General features: G+C 43.6%; 1 protein-coding gene and 1 long non-coding RNA gene across 2 annotated transcripts in view; one reads left to right on the top strand and one right to left on the bottom strand.

The window, feature by feature from the left end:
* STK17B (serine/threonine kinase 17b) overlaps positions 1–26,218 on the bottom strand; it is a 106,633-nt gene that overhangs the window by 15,032 nt on the left and 65,383 nt on the right. The window contains exons 2-3 of the mRNA XM_081848669.1: positions 12,228–12,262; positions 5,505–5,670 (exon numbers count right to left, since the gene is read on the bottom strand). Of these exons, the coding sequence (XP_081704795.1) occupies positions 5,505–5,626 (122 nt within the window). The 5' untranslated portion in view covers positions 5,627–5,670; positions 12,228–12,262. The remainder of the gene's footprint in view (positions 1–5,504; positions 5,671–12,227; positions 12,263–26,218) is intronic.
* LOC309335502 lies at positions 12,780–15,269 on the top strand. The gene is made up of 2 exons (XR_014153545.1): positions 12,780–13,234; positions 13,722–15,269. It is a non-coding gene; the product is annotated as an uncharacterized lncRNA (long non-coding RNA).

The following is a 26,218-nucleotide window of genomic DNA, read 5'->3' as shown; positions in this document are numbered from 1 at the left end:
GTGACTTGGTATAAGGTAGATTGCCTCACTTTTTTAAAAGTGTTTTTTTTTTCTTTCCTTCCCATAGAGAAGAAGAGGAAGTGCAGAGAAAAAACACAGCTCACATTTTGAAGGTGGAGAAGATCTAAAATGTCTGCTGCTGGGCACTCATAGCCAGTGTAAAGGCTTTGAAAGAGTTGTGTGTGAATGAGAACATTTAACATCAGGAAAAACTGGACAGATAAACTGAGGCACAGGGAAATTAAAGAGCTAGTCAAATTAAAACAATGTGTTCATGGTAAAAAAAAGTACAGCCTAAAGCCTCCACACAAAAGCCCATTCTCAATTGCTAGCAAGAAACAAGTCATGTAAATCTCATCTCTTACCAACTGTTTAACTTTAGAACCAAAAATGTATGTTGGTAAGATTGTGTTTTTAGAAGAAAACCACATACTGCTTTAAAATGAAGCTGACCTTTTAGGAAGTAAAGAAAAATGTGTTCCCTTGGCCAAGTTAGGAATGCCTGAAAACCAGGATTATGATTTTAGTGTTAATGTTTACATGAGTGCCCAGAAATACAATAAGTGAAAAGTTTAATATAAAACGAAGAACAGAATCAGGTCTTTAAAGTGCTTGAAGTTACAGAAGTAAAACATGTGTACAGTGGTACCTCGGGTTAAGTACTTAATTCGTTCCGGAGGTCCGTACTTAACCTGAAACTGTTCTTAACCTGAAGCACCACTTTAGCTAATGAGGCCTCCTGCTGCTGCCGTGCTGTTGGAGCACAATTTCTGTTCTCATCCTGAAGCAAAGTTCTTAACCTGAAGCACTATTTCTGGGTTAGCGGAGTATGTAACCTGAAGCGTATGTAACCTGAAGCGTATGTAACCTGAGGTACCACTGTACTGGATATGCCTAAAATGCTTTTTATTCTAAAGTAAAATTTTCAGAACTTCTCTTCAACCATTTTTCCAGGCATGCGAACATCATTTTTTTTATTTACAGGTAGATAGCCATGTTGGTCTGCCATAGTCGAAACAAAATAAATAAATACTTCCAGTATCACTTTAGAGACCAACTAAGTTAGTTATTGGACTCTAAGGTGCTACTGGAATGAATTTTTTAATTTTTTAATTTAATTTTGTTTCAATCATTTTTTATGACATCACATAAAAATATACTTTGAAAATGTCCCTGTTCTGAGCCCTTTCTTATTAACAACTTTTTAAATCAAGGGCTTGTAAGCAACTTCAGGAAAATGTCCAGATTTGGAGGCCATTGACTAAGAACACTACAAGCTTTCACTAACTGTAAATATGGGGATGAATATCAAGCAGCTACTTTTTAAAAAAGACTCTCAGAGGTAGGCAGCTTTAAGTGTGCATTTTCATTTGGAAACTCTGCAGCTACTAGAAACAAAATATTTAAGAGTCTAAAATATGTTACTATCATGGGGGGGGGGGGGGCGCAGGAGTGAATCATAACTTCTTTCAAGGCCCTTCAAAGTAGAAAGAAAGATTCATCTAAGATCTTTAGAGATTAGTTAACACTCATCTGCCCACACTTAAAATGATGTGCAACTCTTAGAACCTGGCAGAAAGCTGTTTTGCTTCCTTTAAAAAAAGAAATTGAGCAACTCCCATAGGACCCCCAGTATAAAGCAGTTAAGGAAACAATTTATCTAGTAATTAATAATGAAATACAACAAGACAACAGGGTGCCTCATTCCTAAATAAGTATTTGAATTCTCCAGTGAAATGCAAACATTAAAAACTGACCCGCAAGAAACATATACAGTATTAGAAATTTCACCTGTAATTTCAAGGTGTTTTGACGACTTTCCTACAAATGAAACTGCATTGCTGAAAGTGAGTCAGCCAAATTCTGTAACACAATAAAGCCTGAATATACATCAAGCAATTATTATTGCCTCACCCAGCATGATGCAAACTTACTATGAGGAAGCTGACTAGCATTCTACAAAAGGAGGAATTACTTCAGTTTCATGAGAACAACAAAATGTTTATCTTTCTTCAGGTGCTTTTTAGAGAACTGCCACACATTTGATCAAAAGACTGATCTTGGTATCTGGAGACTCAAAGCTTTCAACTCTTTTCATAGCTGTTCAAAAGGTATGAGCTAATCACTTTTCTGCCTCGTGTATCCTCTCTTTGTGGCCTGTCACCCTTTAATCTAATGCACATCCACCAAAGCCTTGCCCTCATCTATATCTTATTTCTCCACTCTTTAGGCATGACAAAGACTATACATAACAGAAACACAAACTTGTTTTAAAACCAATCAATTTGAGCTTCCAGCCACATGCATATGGAAGATGCACACATCTGAGTGCCACAGCTGAGAGCATACATACATGATGTGTGGACATCTTACACATGAAACTGCAGTAGAGGAAAATCAAGAAATGGAAGGACTATGGAGGAGGATTAACAAATTTTAGTTTGGCTCACTAACAGTGATGTGGGGTTTCTGGAAATTTTTGATTTTATTTTCAGATTTACCAGAAACGTTTCTGAGGCACATGCACAATGGCAAAAAAGTGAGTGGATGGAGGCCACAGACATGAGGGAAGTTGGACAAATTTGACAATAAAGGAAAAGAAGGCAAAAATTGTTGCAGTTCGCATATTCATCTGTAGTCAGGAATGGAAATCAGTCAAGCAAATATGATTAGCATTCATTGAAATTGTTGTTGTTTCTTGAAGTCCGCAAATGATATGTAACTAATTACGAGGGGTTTTTTTCATTGTTCTGATGTTTCCTTTGCATTGAAATGAATATACGTTACAGTTATGTAAGCTGCATTAACTTATGTTAAAAAGTGGACAGTGAAACAAATAATGTATTTGGTAGGACCAAACTGCAGTGGAACAGAAAAAGTGTTGATTGCAACAAATACAGGTCAGAGGGGAAATTGCTGCCTTACATTCCTTGATTGAAGCCACTATTTGCTCAATAACAAAGTCAAATCATTAACACTAAGCAATTATATAATATATGTTCCAAATGTGAGCACAAGACATACAATGAATTGGATCCAAAAGCTGCTAAAGTAGAACTGCCCCCTACTCCCAACTCTCCACCCCTAAAAGCCTTTCCAGAGGGTCAAAGACCCTTCTCAGTAGTATTGGCAGTGGCACAGATAGCATAATCAAAGATCAGACAATGTAACCTTGTGTGAATAGAGAAGAACTTTCAAGAGATGCAGGGAAATAGTTCTAGTCAGAAAGCTTCAAATCCAACCCAATAATACACCAATAAAAATTCAAGAACAGAAAATATTCCAATGAAAAGAACAAAGCCATGAGCTTATATTCAAAGATAATGAATTAGTGACTCAATTAAAACTGTGAAATTCATCCCACCCATATTTCCTCTTCCTTATTGCCACTCTGCTTGACCAGGCTCATTAAAATTTCCTATCGCCTAAAACCTATTGCCAGTTTTCATCTTGCCTCAGAGAACTACCCCATATCTAGTGCCTGAATGATGTTTCAAAGTCAGCCAGATCAACAACCTTCTGTGTCTTCACAAAAGTTGAACTGCAAACATATTGATAACTTTGTTCCATGAACAACTGGAACATTCATGAGCATTCAGTGACATCAACTTAGCCACTCGGTGTTAGATTAACTGCCACAACTACTTAGATTTTCTCCACACAAACTCTTAATTAAGCTCAAGTACTTCAATTTTCAAAATTTTACTTCTTGAAATTAAAGTCTGCCTCACTAAGCACTGGATTGGACTAATTTTGCTCCATCTACCTTTCATATTAAAAATGCTACAGGGAAAGAACACACTGTGTTTCAATAATGTCAGAGATTCACAAATTAGGTAAAGGAGTCGTCGTTAGTTCACAAGTATAAAGCTCAAACAAGCTACTAATGTGCATTAACTGATCAACAAAGACAAAAAGAATACATTTGTAGTATGTCTTGAAATAGGAAGGTGAATTAAGAGTTTTAAGAACTTTAGCACACACAATTCTAGAGCCTCTGCAATGGCTGCCATCTATTTTAGACGACATTTACTTCAAAGCTGTCAAGTTATTTCTCACAAAAAGAATTACTCTCCCAATAAGCAAAGAGAATCTTATGCACTCAATGTTTTTGTGTAGAAGAATCTGTAGAATTATTTGCAGTGTTAGAAATTCAGATATAAAAGTTAATCGCCAAATCACACCTTTAACCTAGATTGTGGTTGCCACAATGGAATGTCTAGGCGCCATTTCTTTCAATGGGATGATGATTTCATTTCATTTCTATAGCACTTTATATTTTAAAGAACAAAACTCAAAGCAGTTTACTACACATTAAAACGTCAAATCAAACAATCCAGAATAAAACAAATTCAAGCTTCAAAGAAAATATTTCCGTTCCTTCGCTAAGTGACATTTTGCTTTCCCCAGTTGCCAATCTGGCATCCAGAGTTCTCCACGTGGTCGCAACTGGGCCCGCATCAGTCGCAAAATGTGCCTGGCGCCTAGCTAATTTCTAACACTGTATTCCTGCAATACTAATTTCATTTTCTCCATCCTCTTTCTTTCCCACTTTGCCTGGCAATAATGAAGGACAGAAAATCCTGTAATGTGGGAGCATAATTGCACTTGTGTTACTTTTTTTTTTAGTTCCAGTTTTAAACTGATTTGGGCATCCTTACAGAAAGAAAAATCAAGTAGTACTAGTAGTTTTAAAGTCTAGGACAGTAGCCCACCAATACTGATAGTTATCAATTGCCCTACTCCCTTCCCCAACAGCCACCCTTTAACAAGTCCTAGAAGTCAGGAGTGGCTAATTTCTTACTTCATTATGGCTTTGGGGACACTTGGAAGTTGTTATCATCTCTCCTGCTGCTTCCAAAAGTTGGCAACACCAAACACAAAATGAGGGGCTGATCCCTCCCAATTTTTTACACATGACAAAGAACCTGAAAGGTTCTGACTTTTCCCACACAGAATGAAGTGTTTTTTCCCCACTTTCAAATTCTCTGCAATTCATGGATGAGTCTCTCACGTTATGCAACCAGAGACAAGTGGTCCGCAGAAACATATTTATGGTCATCACTGTCCACCAGAGAAAAAATTGTGGCCATGTGGCTCCATATCAGGAGACAAGTTTCTTAGGTGTAATCCTGATACTGGCTTTAACATTCAGTTCCCTTGCTTCATACTGAAGCATTCCATGAACTGCTTTTCCACCAGGCCCCTGCGTGCAGGCTATTAGCAAAGCAGATGTAGAGCTTTACAAAAGGATGGGTCACTGACACTTCAATTTCAGGTACAGAAGGTATTGGAAAGTGAATGTTCTGGTTGCAAGCCAGCACGGCAGTGGTTTGCTCTGGATTAGGGCAAGATAGGAGAGAAAACTAGACTTCAAAAGTTGCTCTATACCTTATACGGAAAAACTTAGGTTAATGAATCAAATTATTAAAGTTTGTATTTGTATTATCACAGATCAGTCTTGGACACAAAGTAAAATCCAAAAAAACATAATAGTTTCTTACCTTCCCAACTCTTTGGATTCAACTTCATAGAAACTGTAAAAATTATCCATTTTTATTTGTGTCTGAAGAGATGTAGACAACAAGCCTGGAGGACTTTTGCTCTCCGACTTCCTCCTGGACATAGTTAATGCATGAGGTTTCTCCAACACTCGTTACTGATTTCCACCTGTCAAAACAACATTTATTTAAATACAAGTGTCACACAGTCCAAGTAAACTACCAGTTCTCATTCTCTTGGCTTGTTAAAAAAAACTTTTAGCAGTTTTGATGTCCAAAAATAAACCTTTATGGTTGTATCCAATTTTGTCATGCTCAGAGTAGACCCACTGAAATCAAAGGACATTACTAATTGAATTCCACTGGTTTCAATGGGTCTACTCTGATTTAGTTGGCTACCTTTTGGGAAACATGCAATGATGTCCACCTGCTTGTACGACAGAAAACTGGGCAATGGAACTTCTTTCCTCTCTTACCTATTCCACGCTCCCCCCCCCCCAGCTCTGCTCCAGAGTGTATCTCAGATTTGGGGTACACAGGAACTAAGAGGGGAGAGTAAAGCAAGTGAAAGAATTGTGCTAGGTTTGATCTTACCCTTTCTTTCTTTCTTTCTTTCTTTCTTTCTGTATGTGTGTGGTTACATATTTATTACACAGAATTCAAATATTTTTAGATCCTATCATGCAACATGTAAACAGTATGACATTCAAGTGCTAAAATTATTAATTTCCACTAAAACACACTACATGATGTATCCAACACCAACGGCTTAAAAACAAAGCAGATGATCCAGGATGTGGCGAAGGCACAGCAATATAGAACAAAATGAAGGGGAAACATAAGTATAATTTTAATGCTATATTGCTTCCTAAAACGAATGATATGATAAATGGGTTACAATAGTAACTGGGCAACTGAAAAGTTGTAATTAATTTTGCAGAAGAATACACGTCAGAAATATATAGATATCTAATGCATAGCTGTTTCTATGATTCACGTTAAAATCAATGTTAACCATTTTCAGTGCATTCACTTCAGTGCCTCCCATTTCCAATAAAAATATTTCCAGATAAATCTATTAATTTGCTTGAATTGAAACCCCATTAAGATTGCTTTATTCTTTTTCTCCTAGTTAAATATTACACTTAATTAGAGATTGGTTAGCCTTAAGTTAGTTGTCTTAGGTAAATCAGTGGAAAACCTTATTAAGACTAGAATTGTCTTCCTTGCCAAGGAAGAGCCATCATGGCTTTTACAACACCAGGTAGACTACTAACTGGGTGGTTGCTTTTTCAAGAAGCTCCTCATTAAAACACTTCTAAGGAATTGTACTAGTCATGGGATCTTCTTTGGCAATCACTCGTAGCCGAGTAAGATTGTCTTCCATAAACATGGTTTTAACAGTGAGTCCGTGACTGTGGAGGCCAATTCTGGATCCGCATGTCCTTCCACAGTGGGGACATAGGTTTCCGGGCAGGAGTTGATTATCAGGGTTTGCCAAACGTGCCTTCCTCTTAGCACGCTTCTCCCTTTTGTCCTGAGTTCAAGCATCTTCAAAGTCCATGACACCTTTGGTTAAGGTTGTTCTCCAATTGGAGCACTCGCAGGCCGCAGCTAATAAAGAGATGCCTCGATAGTTTTCGCAATCCGCTCGATCATCATTTTTAAAAAGGTTGATAATTTTGCCATCCCTAAAGTCTGTTAGGATTTCCTCTCTCTCCCATATTTTTTCAATGAGCTTGTGAAATTGTTATGTAAGTTCAAATCCACCCACTTTGATGATTTCGGCAGATATCCCATCAGGTCCGCTGGCTTCGTTGTTTTTCATTTGGTTGACAGCTGTACACAACTCTCCCAGATTTGGAGATACTGCAAGCTCATCGCTAATTTGTTTTTGCAGAATTTGTGAGAGGACCTCAGCAGCTACAAGGGACTTGCAGTTAAGGAGATGCTAGTAATGTTCTTTCCAGTGCAATCCCATAGTTTCTTTCTCTTTTAAAAGTATGGTACTGTCTGTTGAGCATGGGGGCATATGCCATGATTTATTGGCCCATAGATGGTCTTTGTGGCTTTAAAGAAACTCTGTGCATCATGAGTGTTGGCTAAGTGCTGGATCTCTTGAGCTTTATTTTTTTATCCAACAGGTGTTCTTTACTTCTCTGGTTCTTCTTTGAACCTCAGCCTTAGCATTGGCATAGGTTTCTTTTTCTTAGTGGCACAGTTTCTATCTCTTTGCCAGGTCTGAAAGGCCTTCCTTTTCTTGTCAATAATGTGTGAGTCATGGGATAAGACAAGATCTTACAATTGATCACTATCTATTTAGGAGAGTATAGGCAATAACCAGGGGTGCTATTTCATTCATTCATAAATGATCTACAGTTAAGAGAGAACAGTGTGGTTCCTGGTATCTGTAAACTGGAGCGTTATTTAGGATGGCAATTCCTAGCAGATTGGGAAGAGTTCCAAAAGAATCTCTCAACTATTTAGAGCAGATCACTGCAATTTTGGTTTAAGTGCCCCATCTTTTAAATTAACTTTTCAGGTGTGTATCACATTCAGACCCTGAACTAACTGTAGACTCATACTGAAACACTATCTAAGCAACAGCTTCACATAGCTTTAGAAGCATCTGTCATACAGAAGTTGAAGCAAATGTTGGTAAAACTATGTATAAGACTACTTTTTTCTTTTTCAAAGAAGTTATCAGTAACTTGGACACCACGTCACCATTACCGCATATTTACCACAAACTGTTCTGGAAAAAAGCAGAAGTCTTGCACTGACGTCTTTATTAGAAAAAAAACTATGTTTTGACTCATAGCTCGATAGATTCATATCAATCTCATTTCACTGACCTGCCTGAAATTCTTAGGTATATATGCTTTTAAGTGAACTGCAGTCATTCAAGATGCAACCCATTACAATTAGTAATGAAGTTTTTAGCTAAAGCAGTTTCAGGGGAACAAAAAAGTTAGGCATGGGATGCAAGCCTATTTTAAAAAATATGAACCATACTGAGAACACAATGTAATCAAACAGCTGGTTTAAAAGATTCAACTGCAATTAAAATATTTTTCACACATAGCTAAAGAGCAAGTGATTTTTTAAAAGACAAATGTACTGTGTATGCCATCAAGTCATTTGCTGAAGAGGAATTTGGAATTCATGGTTGTCATACTATACACACAGTTACGTGGAAGCCCTGCTGAACTCAGGACTTCCAGTAAGCATACAAGTCTCATGTCAGGCTACAAGTCTCATGTCTAACATTATGTCCACTGAAACACCCTAACTCATAGCATGCATGGGAACTGGAGATGCATTTTTATAACACTTCAATGATATAATGGAGCCTACTGTACTAGAACTTTCAACACCAAACACAAAAGTCCTTCCCTTGAATTCTGTTACTTATTTGAGCACAAATTTAATACACAAAGACTTCTGTGCAGAAAATTCCATAAATAGCAACTGGTCACAATCTGAAACAATTCACAAACTTTCAAACACTACAACCGAAACCATGCCACAGAAATCAAGCAATTTCCTTTATAGAAGGTCATAATGTGTGATACAGGTATTTCCAATCCTTGCTAATTGGAATCATTTAAATTTTCACAGACTGGAACCCACAAACTTTAGAAAGCCTCTCATATTAATCAACTATGGCTCTGCTTCATATTCCACCATTAAGGGAGATTAGAACCTTGGATGCTAAGTGCTAGGTCTTTATAGCTATAGCCCCAAAGGAAAGGAATGATATGCTGTTTGGAAAAGTTGGAAGATGCTCATATTATATCTAATTTTTGCCCTGTCTGGTTAATGGCTACGAGCTGAGCTGAAAGCTTGTTTGCAAGGCTTACAGCAGTTGGATGGGTTGTTATTTTTTAATGTTAATAATTTTGGCCTCTAAGGGCTTTCAAGTTAATGCTGCAATCCTAAAATCATTGAACTCGGAATTTACTCCAGAGTAAACTTGCTATTAATTATTATTATTATATTACTATTGTGCAGTGTTGTATTGCAGGGTACTTAAATGGTTTGGGGACAAAAGCTAAATTAGGAGGACATTACAAATCTATTTTTAAAATTACCGTAAGTAACTAGAAATAACCAGTTCAAAAAACCATCACAATGGCAATGCTCTTTGCAATCAGGCACCCACACCTGTGCCAGCTCCAGGTTTTGAGACACCCTTGGGCATGGGTAGGCAAACTAAGGCCCAGGGGCTGGATCCGCCCAATCGCCTTCTAAATCCGGCCTGCGGACGGGCCGGGAATCAGCGTGTTTTTACATGAGTAGAATGTGTCCTTTTATTTAAAATGCATCTCTGGGTTATTTGTGGGGCATAGGAATTTGTTCATATTTTTTCCCCAAAATATAGTCCGGCCTCCCACAAGGTCTGAGGGACAGTGGATCGGCCCCCCTGCTGAAAAGGCTTGGGCAAGATGATTTCAGTGGGCCAACTTTCTCCTCACGCTCCAATTACTTACGCTTTCCCTCTGCACTCAATCTATACAACTACTAAATGGGGGATGACCAAGCAAGTGAAAGATGCTGCTCCATCACCTTGCTCTAGTCACTGCTTGCATGTTCAGAGAGGACAGGTGAACAGGCAGTGACAGCAAAGAGCTAAAGAGTCAGGAGGCGCTAATAGCTGAAGTGGACCCCCTGCAAGGGTATGAACATCAGTGATTACTCTGATTAGGTGCTGCAATTGTTAATATATTTTCTTTTTCATATAAGGTTTCTTTTCATATAAGGTTTCTTTATTGTTTTTAGGGTTTAATCTTAAGTGTTTTCAGCAATATTCTTCTTATTACGCATTGTTTACAGGATGGGGGGGTTGTCCCTATAAGTACACCTTGTATAAATTTTAGGAGATATCAGAAGTTGCACATTGCAGAAGGTCTCCAGTTCAACAAATCTGCACACACTCAGTCAGCTGCTGCTCCTACACCATATGTGCACATTTCTTCCACAGTTACCTAGTCATCTCCCAAACTACATGAATTTGACCTAAGCTAGTATTATGCCCACTCCACATCTGAAAATAGAATTCCATAAGTGAAAATGGACTTTGTGAAGAAGTAGTTCACAGAACTGACCATGTACTTTAAACAACTAGATGCTCCAAAAATATAAAAAATCAAAAGGCATCCGCGTAAGGGGTGAGATGGGAAGTATGAAAAAAGATCTGAAAAATGGCAGCCTGAAGATATAGACCTGCAAGGGGTCAGGCAAGGATGCCAGCCACCACCTTAGAGACCCATCATCAAACAAAATACTAGCTGTATGAGTTGAAATGGCTGCGCACACATAACCCACAACTTTATCAACCCTTTTTTCCCTGGACACACCACACACTACTCCAAAAATTCCCGCTCCCAAATGTCTAACACAAACTTATGATTGTGACAGCCAAATTGCCATTATTATTATTATTATTATTATTATTATTGGAATCCATTTGCACAATCTGTGTTTCCTCATGTTCAAGGCTTGGCTTTTAAACCACTAGTCACCTTTTCCTTTTTATTAAGGTGCCCGAAAAGCACCACAGGTGTATCTAAGAGTGAGATGTCCTTGAGCCTCTCTCGCAATCTTGAGCTGCAGTTTGCCGGTAATGTGTGTGATCTCTCTCTATACACACACACAAACACATATAAACACACACACAGATATAGGACCAACTCCTAGGGCCAAGGTCTCTTGGGTCTCCTACAATAAAATATCTGAGCAGGGCCGGGAGCCACCAAGGTTGATGGGCATTGCCGTTTGAATAGCGTGTGTGCCACTTCTTGTGATTATGTGGGGCAGGGCTTACCTCCCCCCCCCCCAATATTTTATTCAAGTTGGCACCACAGCACAAACACACATTTCTATAAACACAAACCAAACAGCACCCCAATGCACATATAAATATATGCAAAAGCACATATTTATATAAACACACACACAAAAAACCCCAATAAACAAATACATGCACGCGCACACACACACAGAGGACCAACTCCTAGGGTCCAAGGTCGCCTAGAATAAAATATTTAAGGGGGGCTGGGAGCCACCAAGGTTGATGGGCACTGCCATTAGAATAGCGTGCGTGTGCTACTTCTTGTGATTGATTGATTGATTAAATAAGTATTTTATTTAAGTTGGCACCACTGCACACACACGCATTTATATAAACACAGAGGAACAAAAACCCCAATAAATATATGCACACATATATATACACATACACATACACTCACACACACACACACATATATGTATATACACACATGCACAGACAAATCTGCACACACACTCACTCAAGAGAAAGCTGGGGAAAGGAGGTCATGAGGCGAGCGAGAGAAGCAGAAGCGACCGGGCGGCGGCGGCGGCGAGAGGGAAGCTCATCCAGGCGCCCGCCCCACCGTCGCCGCCGGCGGGGGGACGGCGTGACCCACAAGAAGCGCCAGCCTCAGCAGAGCCGCCATCCCCACAGACAGGCGACGGGGATGGGGGGGGCGGACTTTGGGGAGGGGGCGCTGCTGCCGCGGCCGCCAGGGGGCGCTTTCCTTCCTCATTGTCGGCCGTGCTTTTCCCTCAGCAGCCACGCCGCCCCCCTCTTTTCCGTGAGGTGAGGCGAGGCGTGGGGGGGGGGGAGGAAGCCTCCCCGGCCTATAACACTATTAATAAGAATAACAATAATCATAATAAATATTCTGAGGGCACACTCACCCTTTTTCCTTCCTCAGGGCTTCGTTTCCCGAGCCCAGACGGTTCGCCTTCTCTGCCTGTCTCGCCCGCCGCCGCCTCACGCTCCTTTTTATTCCCCCCCCCCTCAAACACACACACACGCAAGCTTCGTCCCTGTTTCCAACGCAGGACAGCAGCACCTCAAGGGACAGACCAGCCTCCCCTGACGCGGCTCTTTTCTTGCCGCCGCCGCCGCCGCTCGGTGCCACCGGCCCCCCCAGCGCGCTCGTGCCCGGCCCCGCGCTCGCGCTCGCTCGCTCGCCACACAGTTGGCGTTTGAAAAGCGCAAAGCCGGTTTGTGCGGCGGTTACAGCGCCGGCTGGCTCGCGCCCCGCCCCGCCGCCTCCTCGCCCCGCCCCGCTCTTCGCCTCTCAGCCAATCCGCGCTGCGCGGTCGGGCATAGCGGGAGGGGGGAAGAGGAGGGGGGGGAGGAAACAAACAAGGCTCTTGTCTTCAACCGACGTTTCCCATCCGCCTCCCGCCCCCCCAATCAGCGTTTCCCATTCCGATAGGCTTTCTCGTTGGTGAGTGGCGGGAGCCCAGCCAATCGGCTAGGAAGAAAAAAGGTTGGGAGGCGGGGAAGACGCGCGACTAAACCTGTCAAGGAACGGAAGTGACAAGGGGCGGAGCTAAAAAGGGAAGCGAAGAAACCCTGCTGGAAGAATCTGGGGCAACAGGGCGGCGGTGGCGTCCCGAGAGACAGGAGTTAAGGTTGTCGGGATTTAATTTCGAAAATAAGGGGCACCTGGGCTTCAGATCTGCTCTGATGCAACGGTCGCTTAGCACAGAGGGTGGTTTTGCACTTTGTGCATGCTCAGAGGCACTCATTTCTCCAACTTGCCTTTTGCCATTTTCTTTTTAAGTGCAGGTGCAAAGTCCAGGAGTGGTAGGTACACCCTGGTGAACAAGGAAAGAGAGAAATGACAGCTACACAGGGCCAAAGGCTTGAACCTCTGATGCAGCCTTGAATAAACGAACCACAGTACTAGGTAAAGGTAACGGGACCCCTGACCATTAGGTCCAGTCGTGGCCGACTCTGGGGTTGTGGCGCTCATCTCGCTTTATTGGCCAAGGGAGCCGGCGTGGAGCTTCGGGGTCATGTGGCCAGCATGACTAAGCTGCTTCTGGCGAACCAGAGCAGCGCACGGAAACGCCGTTTACCTTCCCGCGGCACCTATTTATCTACTTGTACTTTGACATGCTTTCGAACTGCTAGGTTGGCCGGAGCAGGGACCGAGCAACGGGAGCTCACCCCATTGCGGGGATTCGAACCGCCGACCTTCTGATCGGCAAGTCCTAGGCTCTGTGGTTTAATCTACGGCGCCACCCGTGTCCCCACAGTACTACCATGGGGCAATTCCCTGCTGCCGTAAACGGCAGTTCCTGCCTATTAGCATACCACACACAGCATAAGCGTTGGTCAGAAAAGGTGTCGCCTGACAGGAAAGTTGACAATTGTTCATCCCTTTAATTAAGGACTTGGCACAGCAAGATCCATGACCCAGCAAAGCAAAGCAAAGCAAACACACAATAGGAGGTGACGTTGGGAAGAGAGTTGTGAAGATTCTGCTGCTGGCCTGCTTACTAATTCAGTTCCATTCAACCGGTGTTTACTGAATTCAGCTGGCACTGAAGCCCGCAAGCAGCTTGGAACCCAAAAACCTGAAGAATCATCTCCCTATATGAGCTTGCCCAACTCCTCTACTTCCTGCCACATTGTCTCTCTTCAAAATCCCGACTTCTTTGTGCCAGAGCACCTTCCTGTTTATTGGGCCTCGGTCTCACAGGTCTTCCACTTGTGGTCTGCTGGCAAAGGAATGATTCCTGCCTTCAGAACTGGCCTCATGCCACTGATCAACCTTTTCCTGGAGCAACTGTCACAGAATATTACTGTCCAGGGACACCTACCTGAAAGTCTTAAAAGGCATTCATCCTACGCCCTTTTAAAATGTGGCTCTCTCTTTTTTGGGGTGTGTGCATTATTCAGTTGTTGTTTTTATTTTGATTATATATTTTTTGGGGGGGGTTGTTGATCTTTTCTGTGAATCGCCCTGAGACATCCGGGTATAGGGCGGTATATAAATTCAATAAAGAATAATAATAACTTACCATTGGTGGCCAATGGTATGCACAGGAACCAAGGTAGGTTGGGGGGGGGCTTGTGGGCCTGGGCCAAATGGCCCCACTTGCCTCCACCCACCCACTGGGCAGCTCTGTAACTTTGCAGCATTACCAAGTTGTGTTAAAATATAACCATGCTATAGTTAAAGCTATGGTTTTTCCAGTAGTGATGTATGGAAGTGAGAGCTGGACCATATAGAAGGTTGTTCGCCGAAGAATTGATGCTTTTGAATTATGGTGCTGGAGGAGACTCTTGAGAGTCCCATGGACTGCAAGAAGATCAAACCTATCCATTCTTATGGAAATCAGCCCTGAGTGCTCACTGGAAGGACAGATCCTGAAGCTGAGGCTCCAATACTTTGGCCACCTCATGAGAAGATAAGACTGCCTGGAAAAGACCCTGATGTTGGGAAAGATGGAGGGCACAAGGAGAAGGGGGCGACAGAGGACGAGATGGTTAGACAGCGTTCTCGAAGCTACTAGCATGAGTTTGACCAAACTGCGGGAGGCAGTGGAAGACAGGAGTGCCTGGTCCATGGGGTCACGAAGAGTCTGACATGACTAAACAACAACAACAGGCCTGCTGCTCCCATCTATCCCCCACCAGTGTCTATGAAAAAGGACCCAAGTGGGCTACCTCTTGCACGTTGCTCTGCTGTTCCACTTCTAGCATGCCAGTGAAGTCTCTGTCATGTTGTGTGGGTGGCTCTCAAAGGATAGCTTTCATGGGGTTGTTGGCCTAGATTCTTTATCGTGTTCCGCACAAACAAAACCGAGCCAACGGCAAGCTCTCCTCCCTAAGCTCCAACACTCCCAACCTCAGCTACAAAAAATAGGCCTTCTACCTTGAAGAGACAGTGTCACCATATATGACTGTCTTCAGTCTTCTCTTGCTGTTTAAAATTTTTTTACATAAAATATAGAGCGACAAAGCCTAGCAACCGCTTTGATTTGCTTTTTGTTTTGTAGCAGTTCCCTATCTTTTGACAGGCATTCTTTTGTTTTATAACATTTACTTATAACAAAAGTTATTTGTAAAAAAAAAAAGTATCCAACTGACCTCCCACATTCGACCACTTTATTTCATTATCGTTTATGTAGTGTTTATAAGATCTGAAGTGCTAAGTGCTTGGTAAAATCTGCCCCAAAGTCAAACTGTGTTCCACCATTCCCGCCGCCCGCCCCCCCCCCCCCCGCCAGCCCTAGCATGGATTACATCAACATGAAAGCTGAAAAAGAAACATACTTTACAGCTAATTGAAGGAAGATAATCTGTAGAACCTTGGGGATGGGGGGAAGGTCACAGACGTTTGCTTTTTGCCACTCTAGCTCAAGGCAGTTGAAACATTTAAAAAAAATCACAGCCAGTGAGCTCAGCTTGGCACCCCCTCCCCCCATAGCTTGGTGCCCCACGCAATTGCACAATGCACCCATCCTGTAGCAGTATGACAGGTGTCTCAGTGTTACAATTATTTTAGCATCAGCACCAAATTCATTTATTTATTTGCCCAGGCACTTTAAAGTTTGCTTTCTACTCTGTTTTAAAATGCATCCAGTGGTTTTATTTATGACGTGTTGTCTTTAATTAGAAACACAGGGGACGCGGGTGGTGCTGTGGGTAAAACCTCAGTGCCTAGGACTTGCCGATCGTATGGTCGGCGGTTCGAATCCCCGCGGCGGGGTGAGCTCCCGTCATTCAGTCCCAGCTCCTGCCCACCTAGCAGTTCGAAAGCACTCTTAAGTGCAAGTAGATAAATAGGGACCGCTTTTTAGCGGGAAGGTAAACGGCGTTTCCGTGTGCGGTGCTGGTGCTGGCTCACCAGAGCAGCTTCGTCACACTGGCCACGTGACCCGGAAGTGTCTTCGGACGGCGACGGCTCACGGCCTCTTGAGCGAGATGAGCACGCAACCCTAGAGTCGGACACGACTGGCCCGTACGGGCAGGGGTACCTTTACCTTTACCTTTACAGTGGTACCTCGGGTTAAGAACTTACCGTATTTTTCGCTCTATAACACACACCCGACCATAACACAAACATAGTTTTTAGAGGAGGAAAATCCTTAGGCATGCCGCCCGTAGGCATTCCCTCCATAACACGCACAGACATTTCCCCTTACTTTTTAGGAGGAAAAAAGTGAGTGTTATGGTGCAAAAAATACGGTAATTCTTTCTGGAGGTCCATTCTTAACCTGAAACTGTTCTTAACCTGAGGCACCACTTTAGCTAATGGGGCCTCCCGCTGCCGCCGCGCGATTTCTGTTCTCATCCTGAATCAAAGTTCTAAACCCGAGGTATTATTTCTGGGTTAGCGGAGTCTGTAACCTGAAGCGTCTGTAACCCGAGGTACCACTGTAATCATAAACCTTCAGTATGAAGGGCACAAGGATGGGAAGCAGGAGACAGGAGTTTGCATTGTAGCATGAGAAAGGATGGAGGGGCATTATTGTTTTGTTCTTGTTTGTGTTATATGCCCTTTGTGGTTTTATTCTGTAATAAATAAAAGAATAATAAATAAATAAAAGAGGAGAGGGAACATGCCAGAATTCAGGGGCGTGGGTGGGAGAGAACCCTTGTGATTGAAATCACCACAGCAAGTTCTGAATACAGGGCTGCCCCAATGCGTTTTGTTGCCTGCGGCAGATCTGCAAATGGCATATGCACCCAGAGCCAGGTTTAGGTTTGATGAGGCCCTAATGGTAATGGGGCCCTTTATATGTCAGCTGTCCTTTGTCAACAAATTGTCGCTGTTTTGTGTGTCTTGAATATATGCTATATGGTAATTTATGGACCCGATAGGTATCTGAAGTGGATTTCATGCTCTTTATTCAGCTCATAGTGGTGAGGAGGAATGGAAGTTCCCCCAGAATGTCTGCTTTATATACATTATTTACACAATGGGCTTCACATGATTGGCTAATTCTGGGATTCTCCTGTAGGCCAGTCAGGTTGGGGATTCACTTCCACCTGGAGCTGGATCGGGTGGCTCCTGCGGACCAATCATACTGCTGCATTGTTTTAGGACCAATCAGACTGCTGCATTGTTGCGGACAGTGCGAACTAGGTTCATCTTAAATGCAGTGGGGCATTTTTTAACCATCTCCCAGCACACGTGTCAGCCTTAACCACTTGGACTACTGCAATGTGATCTACGTGGGGCTACCTTTGAAGGTGACCCGGAAACTACAACTAATCCAGAATGCGGCAGCTAGACTGGTGACTGGGAGTGGCCGCCAAGACCATATAACACCAGTCCTGAAAGATCTACATTGGCTCCTGGTATGTTTCTGAGCACAATTCAAAGTGTTGGTGCTGACCTTTAAGTCCCTAAACTGCCTTGGTCCAGTATACCTGAAGGAGCATCTCCACCCCCATCGTTCAGCCCGGAGACTGAGGTCCAGCTCCGAGGGCCTTCTGGTGGTCCCCTCACTGTGAGAAGCGAAGTTATAGGGAATCAGGCAGAGGGCCTTCTTGATAGTGGCGCCCACCCTGTGGAATGCCCTCCCATCAGATGTCAAGGAAATAAACAACTACAGTCGTACCTTGGGTTAAGTACTAAATTAGTTCCGGAGGTCTGTTCTTAACCTGAAGCACCACTTTAGCTAAGGGGTCCTTCTGCCGCTGCACCGCCGGAGCACGATTTCTGTTCTTATCCTGAAGCAAAGTTCTTAAACTGAAGCACTATTTCTGGGTTAGCGGAGTGTGTAACCTGAAGCATATGTAACCTGAAGCATATGTAACCCGAGGTACCACTGTACCTGACTTTTAGAAGACCTCTGAAGGCAGCCCTGCTTAGGGAAGCTTTTAATATCTGAAGGACTATTGTATTTTAATATTTTGTTGGAAGCGTCCCAGAGTGGCTGGGGAAACCCAGTTAGATGGGTAGGGTATTATTATTATTATTATTATTATTATTATTATTATTATTATTATTACCTCCCCCCTTCTACCCAAGGAATCCTACAATATATTCTCTGGGGCTTGATCAGGTCAGATCTCCAGCTCTTCCTCTGTCCTCCCCACCTGCCCTTATCAACATAAAACATTTTGTGCCTCTACAACTCTCAGCTATACAGACTCACACTGTCTGCCTGTATCCTGCATTCTTTAGAAGCCCTTTAATCTCTCTCTTTATCGTTTCAACCACCATCAGCACAGTGTAAGCCCACAGATTTCTGTCGACTGGGGTTATTATTATTTTTTAAGCCATTTGCTTTTAAAATCACAAATGCATATACTTCTGCATTTCTAAGTCATTCCCTGTGGATGCAGAAGCCACTATTTTATTTTTGGGTGGCCCTGTCTTGCTTACATGCTGAGAGACTCAACCACCCAAGTTTGCTATTAGAGAACCTGCATTAAAATTGCTGGCGTTAGGGATGAGTGAATGTGTCAATTTCAGTTTCTAATTTCTCAGACCTTAAATTCAGTTTGTCACATGTATACGTTAGTGATGTTAAAGTCATGAAAATTCATCAGTGTGGCTATTGCCTAATGCACACATTTCCGTGCAATTTTGCCCATTAGACGCATCTTTGTAATACGCTTCCCCCCGAAATAACACACTTTTGCATGTGGTTTTAACTATTATGTGAATTTTTACAGACACTTTATTCCAGTGTATATGTTTTTGGACAGATTAGTTGGCTGGAGTACTGCACCGCAGAATCTGGAGAAGTGTGAATTTCAAAGGATGGGTTGTGTTTTGGTCCATGTATTGTTTTGGAAAGTGCAAATTAGGGAAATTTATATTTAAATGCAAATTAACTCAAATTTTTCTCCCATCCCTAGTTGGAATATCCCTTACAAGGGGCATCCCTGTTCAAAATGCCAGCCAGCCAGCCAGCCCCTCCTCTAGAAAACTCCATTCCGTTCCTTGCCCATTTGGGAGGGGGGGGGCACCGCTGCAAACCTTGGTGTTCTCCTAAGGATACTTATGCCTCTTCTCTTGCTTCTGAGTGGCTATCTAACTGTCGACACTCACTGCCTCCGTTTGCTATGACGATACTGTACAGAATCTGTACCCTATTCCAATTTGCATTCCATTCTTTCATTAAATGTTTATCCCAACCATCCTTCCAAAAGAGCTCATGGAATCACACACACTTGTGGTAAAACAGTGCAATTGAAAAAGAAAACAGAAACATATTTAACGCATCTGAAACATGTAAAAACATCCCTAGGCATTTAAGAGCAATAAACATAGTCAAACATAGTCAAACACTAAACAAAGGGAAGAAGAAGAAGAAGAGGAGGAGGAGGAGGAGGAGGAGGAGGTTGGATTTGATATCCCGCTTTATCACTACCCGAAGGAGTCTCAAAATGGCTAACATTCTCCTTTCCCTTCCTCCCCCACAACAAACGCTCTGTGAGGTGAGTGGGGCGCTTAGACTTCAGAGAAGTGTGACTAGCCCAAGGTCACCCAGGAGCTGCATGTGGAGGAGCGGGGAAGCGAACCCGGTTCACCAGATTACGAGTCTACCGCTCTTACCTACTACACCACACTGGCAGATACAACCAAATCATGCGTCTGCGTCTGGGTAGATCCACTGGAGCAGAAAATATTTTAGCAGGTGTTTAAAACAGCACTGTATAGCACAGGTGATAGGACTGAGCATGGATTGGCAGGCAGGGGTGCAAGAGGAAGCTATGGAAAAAGAAAGGGGTGCTCGAACGGTGGGAACCTGGACTGGATTGCGCCTTCCCACCCCAACTTCAACCACTTCAGAAGCAGGGAGGCTGGGGGGTGGAGGCACTGATCATAGAGTTGGAAGGACCCCTAAGAGCCCTCTAGTCCAAGCTCCTGCAATGCAGGGATCACAATGAAAACATCTGCAACAGGTGGCCATCCAACCCATGTTTAAAAACCTCAAACAGAGGAGAGCCGACCTTCCGAGGGAGTCTGTCTCACTGTCAAACAGCTATTACTGCCAGAAAGTTCTTCCTAATGTTTAGTCGGAATAGGAGGGTGCAGTCTTCCCATACCTAACCGGTACCTCCTTTGCAGATGGAAGCAGACCCATTCACCCTGACAAGAGCATCTCATTTCCACAAGGCGAGTGAGTGCACCCCACCTCTTCTTTTTTGGCGGGTGTGTGGCACAGAAACTCATTGCCCCAAATCTTATCTGGGAATTTCCCGAAGCCCCCAGAACAGATCAGGAGTGATGTGCAGTGACTTAGATGGATGCAACTCTAGGTAACTAACCTTTACTAAGCAACCTGGAGTATATTCTCAAAGTCATCAGGGCAAGGAGTGCACCACTGTTCTGTACATCTCCAAACACTCGAGGGGCATGCAAGAAATGTGTGAGAATGAAGATCCTCAGGATTGCAGATCCTGGGTTAGATTCTGCATCCTGTAGTATGCCACCTAGGCATGAACTGATGCCACAAGCTATTTTCCACCACCACCACCACACCGAAGCTTTTCCGTTGCCCATTGCCCGCATTAAGTTACATCCGCCACATTTCTCCCAGCAATTCAATCTCATGTAACCTTCCACCTAAATTTCACGATTGGCAACTGATGTTCTGTTTTCCACTATCGCAGTCTAGGATCTTCACTAGGATCCTCCCACAGAATTATACATTTCTGTCAAAGCTGAGCCTACGCACCTGCTTCATTATCATTCCAGGTCGCTCTGCCAAAAAAGAAAGGGAAAAAAAACAAGCAAGCAGAAGTATTCGACGCATCCAAGAGCCCAACCGGATTAGGACTCGGAGTTCGTTCGGCACGGCATGAAAAGAAAAACACGGCATTCCTAGCATGCCAGATAGCGCACAGGATGAAAATTAAAAAAGATAGCTACAATTAAGATGCTTGGCACTCTTGTGGAACATGGGGGCCAGCGCAGCAAATGACAGCACTTGCGCGTCTCCTGGCCTTATTATGTCTCCTCGCAGATCCCTTCTGGAGCCAGAACCGCTCTGCTCCGCCATGTTCCGAAAGCCATACAAACAAACACACACTTAAGAAGCGGAGAGCCCTGGGAATATTATTGCAACATTTGTTATTTATACAGAGCTTTTGGCACGCACCGCACTTGGTAGAAAAAACATAGCCGGCAGAACACAGCCCCTCCGAGGACCCCAGAATTTAAGTTATATGGAAAATAGGGGGCAGGGGAGTCAGAGGCCGAGGGAACATTATGAGAATTATGACTACACGAGATGGTAAAGTCCGTTTACTGCAGAGGTGGGAGGCTCTCCTCCAACTCCCATCAGCCCCAGCCAATTGAGTTGTGGTCCAGTGACATCTGAAGGGCCACAGGTTCCCAACCCTTGGTTTACCGAATAACTTATGACCTACCAGGCCAAAGCAAAGGCAACCCTCTGGCCTGGCACCCGCCCGACAAGGCAAGCAGCAAAAAGGCAAAGGTTTGCTGAGTCCCTGATAGGACTGCATTTATTGCAAGGGTTTTTGGCAATGCACTCAGCATGGCTATGCATGGCTGCACCTGGTTTGTTGGGAAAGTAGGTAAAGGTGTCCCGTGATCACATAGAAGAGTTTGGATTTGATATCCCGCTTTATCACTACCCGAAGGAGTCTCAAAGCGGCTAACAATCTCCTTTCCCTTCCTCCCCCACAACAAACACTCTGTGAGGTGAGTGGGGCTGAGAGACTTCAAAGAAGTGTGACTGGCCCAAGGTCACCCAGCAGCTGCATGTGGAGGAGCGGAGACGTGAACCCGGTTCCCCAGATTACGAGACTACCGCTCTTAACCACTACATCACACTGGCACAAGCACACACACACAGTATACGCAGTTACCAGGGCTGTAGCTAGGGGGTGGCGAGGTGGACCCCCCCCCCCCAGGGGCACAGGCAATTGGAGGAGGCGTAAAATCGGCTTTAAAATATGTCCATAAATATAAATATTGATTATTGCCTCATAAGAAATGGTTTTAAATAGAGAGTGAATTGAATGGGTGGGTGAGGGGGTTGGAGGAGAGGTGGAAAGAAGAGCTAATTTGTCCATGGCTAGGCGGCGCAATCTGGACAGTTGTGCCGGGGCACAAGATCACCTAGCTACAGCTCTGGCAGTTACTCAAAGCACTGAGAAGAAAATAAATAGAAACCCGTATTAAATATACCAAGTATGTCAGGTCATCAGTTATGGTTAAGGAGGAAGTAAACTTAGGCCCTCCTGCAATAAACATTTAAAGCAATACAGTGGTACCTCTGGTTAAGAACTTAATTCGTTCCAGAGGTCCGTTCTTAACCTGAGGTACCACTTTAGCTAATGGGACCTCCCACTGCCGCCGCGCAATTTCTGTTCTCATCTTGAACCAAAGTTCTTAACCTGAGGTACTATTTCTGGGTTAGCGGAGTCTGTAACCTGAAGCGTCTGTAACATGAAGCGTCTGTAACCCGAAGTACCACTGTATCATACCACAAGGGCCGCTCTTCCCTACTGCCTGAGGCAAAACAGGAAGCCTCTCTTAGTGGGATCATGCAGAGGCATCTCCTTGCTTCTCCAGGGGCGGGCAGGGCCCTGTCCTGCCACCTTAAACAGTCATGGCTTCCCCCAAGAAATCCTGATAAGCGTTGTTTGTTAAAGGTGCTGAGAGTTGTCATGAGACCCCTACTCCCCTCATGTAGCTACAATTCGCAGAGCAGTTCAACAACCAACACCTCTTTACAGGGAACTCTGGGAATTGCAGCTCTGTGAAGAGAATAGGGGTCTCCTAAGAACCCTCCGGCACCCTTAACAAACCAAAGTTCCCAGGATTCTTTGGGGGAAGACATAACTGCTTAAAGTGGTATGAAACTAATGGGGCCTTCTCTATGTATAGGGATGCAGGAATATATCACCAGCTAAATTTCACGATAGGCTGATATATCATGATGTCTGAAATAAAGATGGAGCTATGTAGAGGCATTGGCTGGCTTCACGGTTTCCCCCACATTGTGATTTTTGCATAACACACATAATGATTCGCGATATATTGCCAGGTCAAAAATTATGAAACCAATATCACAATACAGTATGGACTTCAAACCAGCTTTGGACGATATACTGATATATTGCCCAGCTGTAACAATGACCAAGAGCTTAAACTGCTCTAGAACCCAAATCTGCCACCAGAGAATGATCAGATTAGACATATATCCAGTTTTCCTCCCAATACCATCCTTAGTTTGCTTGGCTAGCCACACCACAGTGTCAAGTAATTTGCCTGAGGGAAAAGGAGAGGGTTTGGCTTCCCCCTGATATTACAGTGGCAGAGCACAGCGATGGATAACATACTTGTACTGAAATCTGTGTTTGTTCCTGTTATTTTATTCTGATTTATACTCCACCACACGACTCCATAAAGCCCTCAGGGAAGTCAGCTAATCTGCATCACTGGAGCCTCGCCCTTACTATATTTAGTGTTCTCTCTCCCTCTCTTTCACACACACACACACACACACACACATGCATGCAAATGCTGGCTAAGACAAGAAGTTTTTCAACATGTCAAATTTTCACCCGTGGGCTTCGCTTATTTCACTACCACGTCCAAGAGCAACAGCTGAGTACCGTAATTGAAATGATAGTATCAAACTCCTCCTCCTCCTCTTCCCACTATTTTATGCACGGGCTCCTCTAGGCAGATATCCCTAGACTCAGGTTGCTACGGGAAAAGGACCTTCAAGATGACAGAAAGGTATAATCCCCAGGAAATGGTCATCGAAACAGCACAATAGTATTCTAATTCAGTACCCATTTGTTTCAACTGCTCCTGCACAAGCCAGGCTGGCCCAAGATTTGACTGTGGGTTGGTTTGTTTTTTGCTGCCGTTGGTGAATTAAAATTTTGCCTACTATGGGTGGAGTACAGTGGGGATACTAAGTGGGGTATGAGCATAGGGAATGAGATTCATACACCCAACAGGACTTCCCCCTATCCTCACCGAAAACCATTCCCTAAACCTGTTCTGAGGGTTCCTCCAACCCTCTCCGAGCAGAGTGCATCTTGTTCTGCACACAGAACAACTTAGTTGAATCTCTTTTTTTTTTTTTTAATAATAATTTTTATTAAGTTTTCACAACATAAACATAACAACATAAACATAACAAGAAAAAATAACAATACAACATAGAAAAAGAAAAAACACAGATCATACAAACTTGAAGACTTCCCCATACCTCTCCTGTTCTGCACCCTTATTTCACAATTCTCTCTAGCAACCCTTCAGTCAATTTTTACATATCACCTCCTTAAAACTTCTTCCCTATGGTTTATAGTTTACAGCTATAAATCTTTATTTCTTACCCCTCGACATCTTTTCAGTCCTTAATTTGACAACAATTCTCAAGATACACTTTAAATTTCTTCCAGTCCAACTTAGTTGAATCTCACTCTCTTATTTTATGCTGACCAATATAATAGTGGCTCATTAAATGACCCGAAGCTTTTTCACATGTTATGATTGCTTTACAGCTTTCCCTGGTTAAACTGCCCAGATGGCCCGGGTAGATTGATCTGTCCCAACTTGGTATTTTTGTTCTTATATTTCCACACACCCTCTGTATCTAGAACCACTTTAATTTTCCCATTCTCGATGTGTTGGCGTCGGTATTGGCGATCTGCTTTGGTGGTTTATTCCTTTGTAGCTAATCCTGTTGAGATCTGTTCGAAGAAGGAGGAGGTATCTCTCCGTCACTCTCAGTTGTGTTCTGGAGGGCCTAGTCTTGTATTATCTTTTCACCTGATCCACACCAAGAAGTGGACAGTCTAGGAGGCTGGAACCCCAGCTGTAGACCTTCAGCGGCAGCATCAGTAACATAGGAACATAAGAGCAGCCTGCTGGATCAAGCCAATGGCCTAGCTAGTTCAACAAGGCAGCAGCGGGGCTGTGTGGGCACCCTGGCAGAAGTGCCAGATTGGTTCTGCTGTTGTGCCCACACTGCACCAGCCTTACGGTCTCCTCACTCCTCTAGGGCAGTTGGGAGAATTCTAATGGAAAAAGGAAGCAGAAATTGCAGCAGTTCACACGTTTCTCCGGGAAATCACAATCAGTTTCCATTTACAATTTTGCACCACTGTGGCTGTTTTCAAGTCTGCAAAGACTTCTCTCTACATTGCTCTGGGATTTCCGTTAGATTGGAGCGAATAAAAGTTACATTCGTTGCAAAAATAGTTATGAAACTTTCGTGAAACAGCAGGCACTGGCAGGGGAACGGAAACAGCACTGATTGTGGGAAATGCAGGTCAAGGCAGACGCTGTAGTATATTAAACTGTATATTAAGTTGTAGCAACGCTGTTGCTGGGAGGCTTTTGTTGTGACCCCGCCCCACTGGGTTACCTGCTCCTGCCCAAACCGTCTCCTTCATCTCAGCCTGATTCAGCCACCCAGTCATCGTTCTTCTGCAGCTACTCAAATTCTGTTCAAACAATCAATAAGGGTGAAGGTGGTTTGACACAAAAGTGTGGTTTCAAGGTGAATTTAGCTGACTGGATAGACCAGACGTGGTGAAACAGTTTCAGCTTAAGGGTTGCCTTTCCTTTCGGGGGGGGGGGGCACCTGTGAATGGCAGGAAGGGAAAGAGGCAAAAGTGAGCAAAGCAAGGAATCTACAGTGGTACCTCAGGTTAAGTACTTAATTTGTTCTGGAGGTCCGTTCTTAACCTGAAACTGTTCTTAACCTGAAGCACCGTTTTAGCTAATGGGGCCTCCCACTGCCGCTGCTGCGAGATTTCTGTTCTCATCCTGAAGCAAAGTTCTTAACCTGAAGCACTATTTCTGGGTGAGCGGAGTCTGTAACCTGAAGCGTCTGTAACCCGACTCTGGGGTTGCGGCGCTCATCTCGCTTTATTGGCCGAGGGAGCTGGCGTACAGCTTCCAGGTCATGTGGCCAGCATG

Source organism: Podarcis erhardii, assembly GCF_964252035.2.
Source record: "Podarcis erhardii genome assembly, chromosome: 1".
NCBI lineage: Eukaryota > Metazoa > Chordata > Lepidosauria > Squamata > Lacertidae > Podarcis > Podarcis erhardii.
This window is presented reverse-complemented; position numbering and strand designations above follow the sequence as displayed.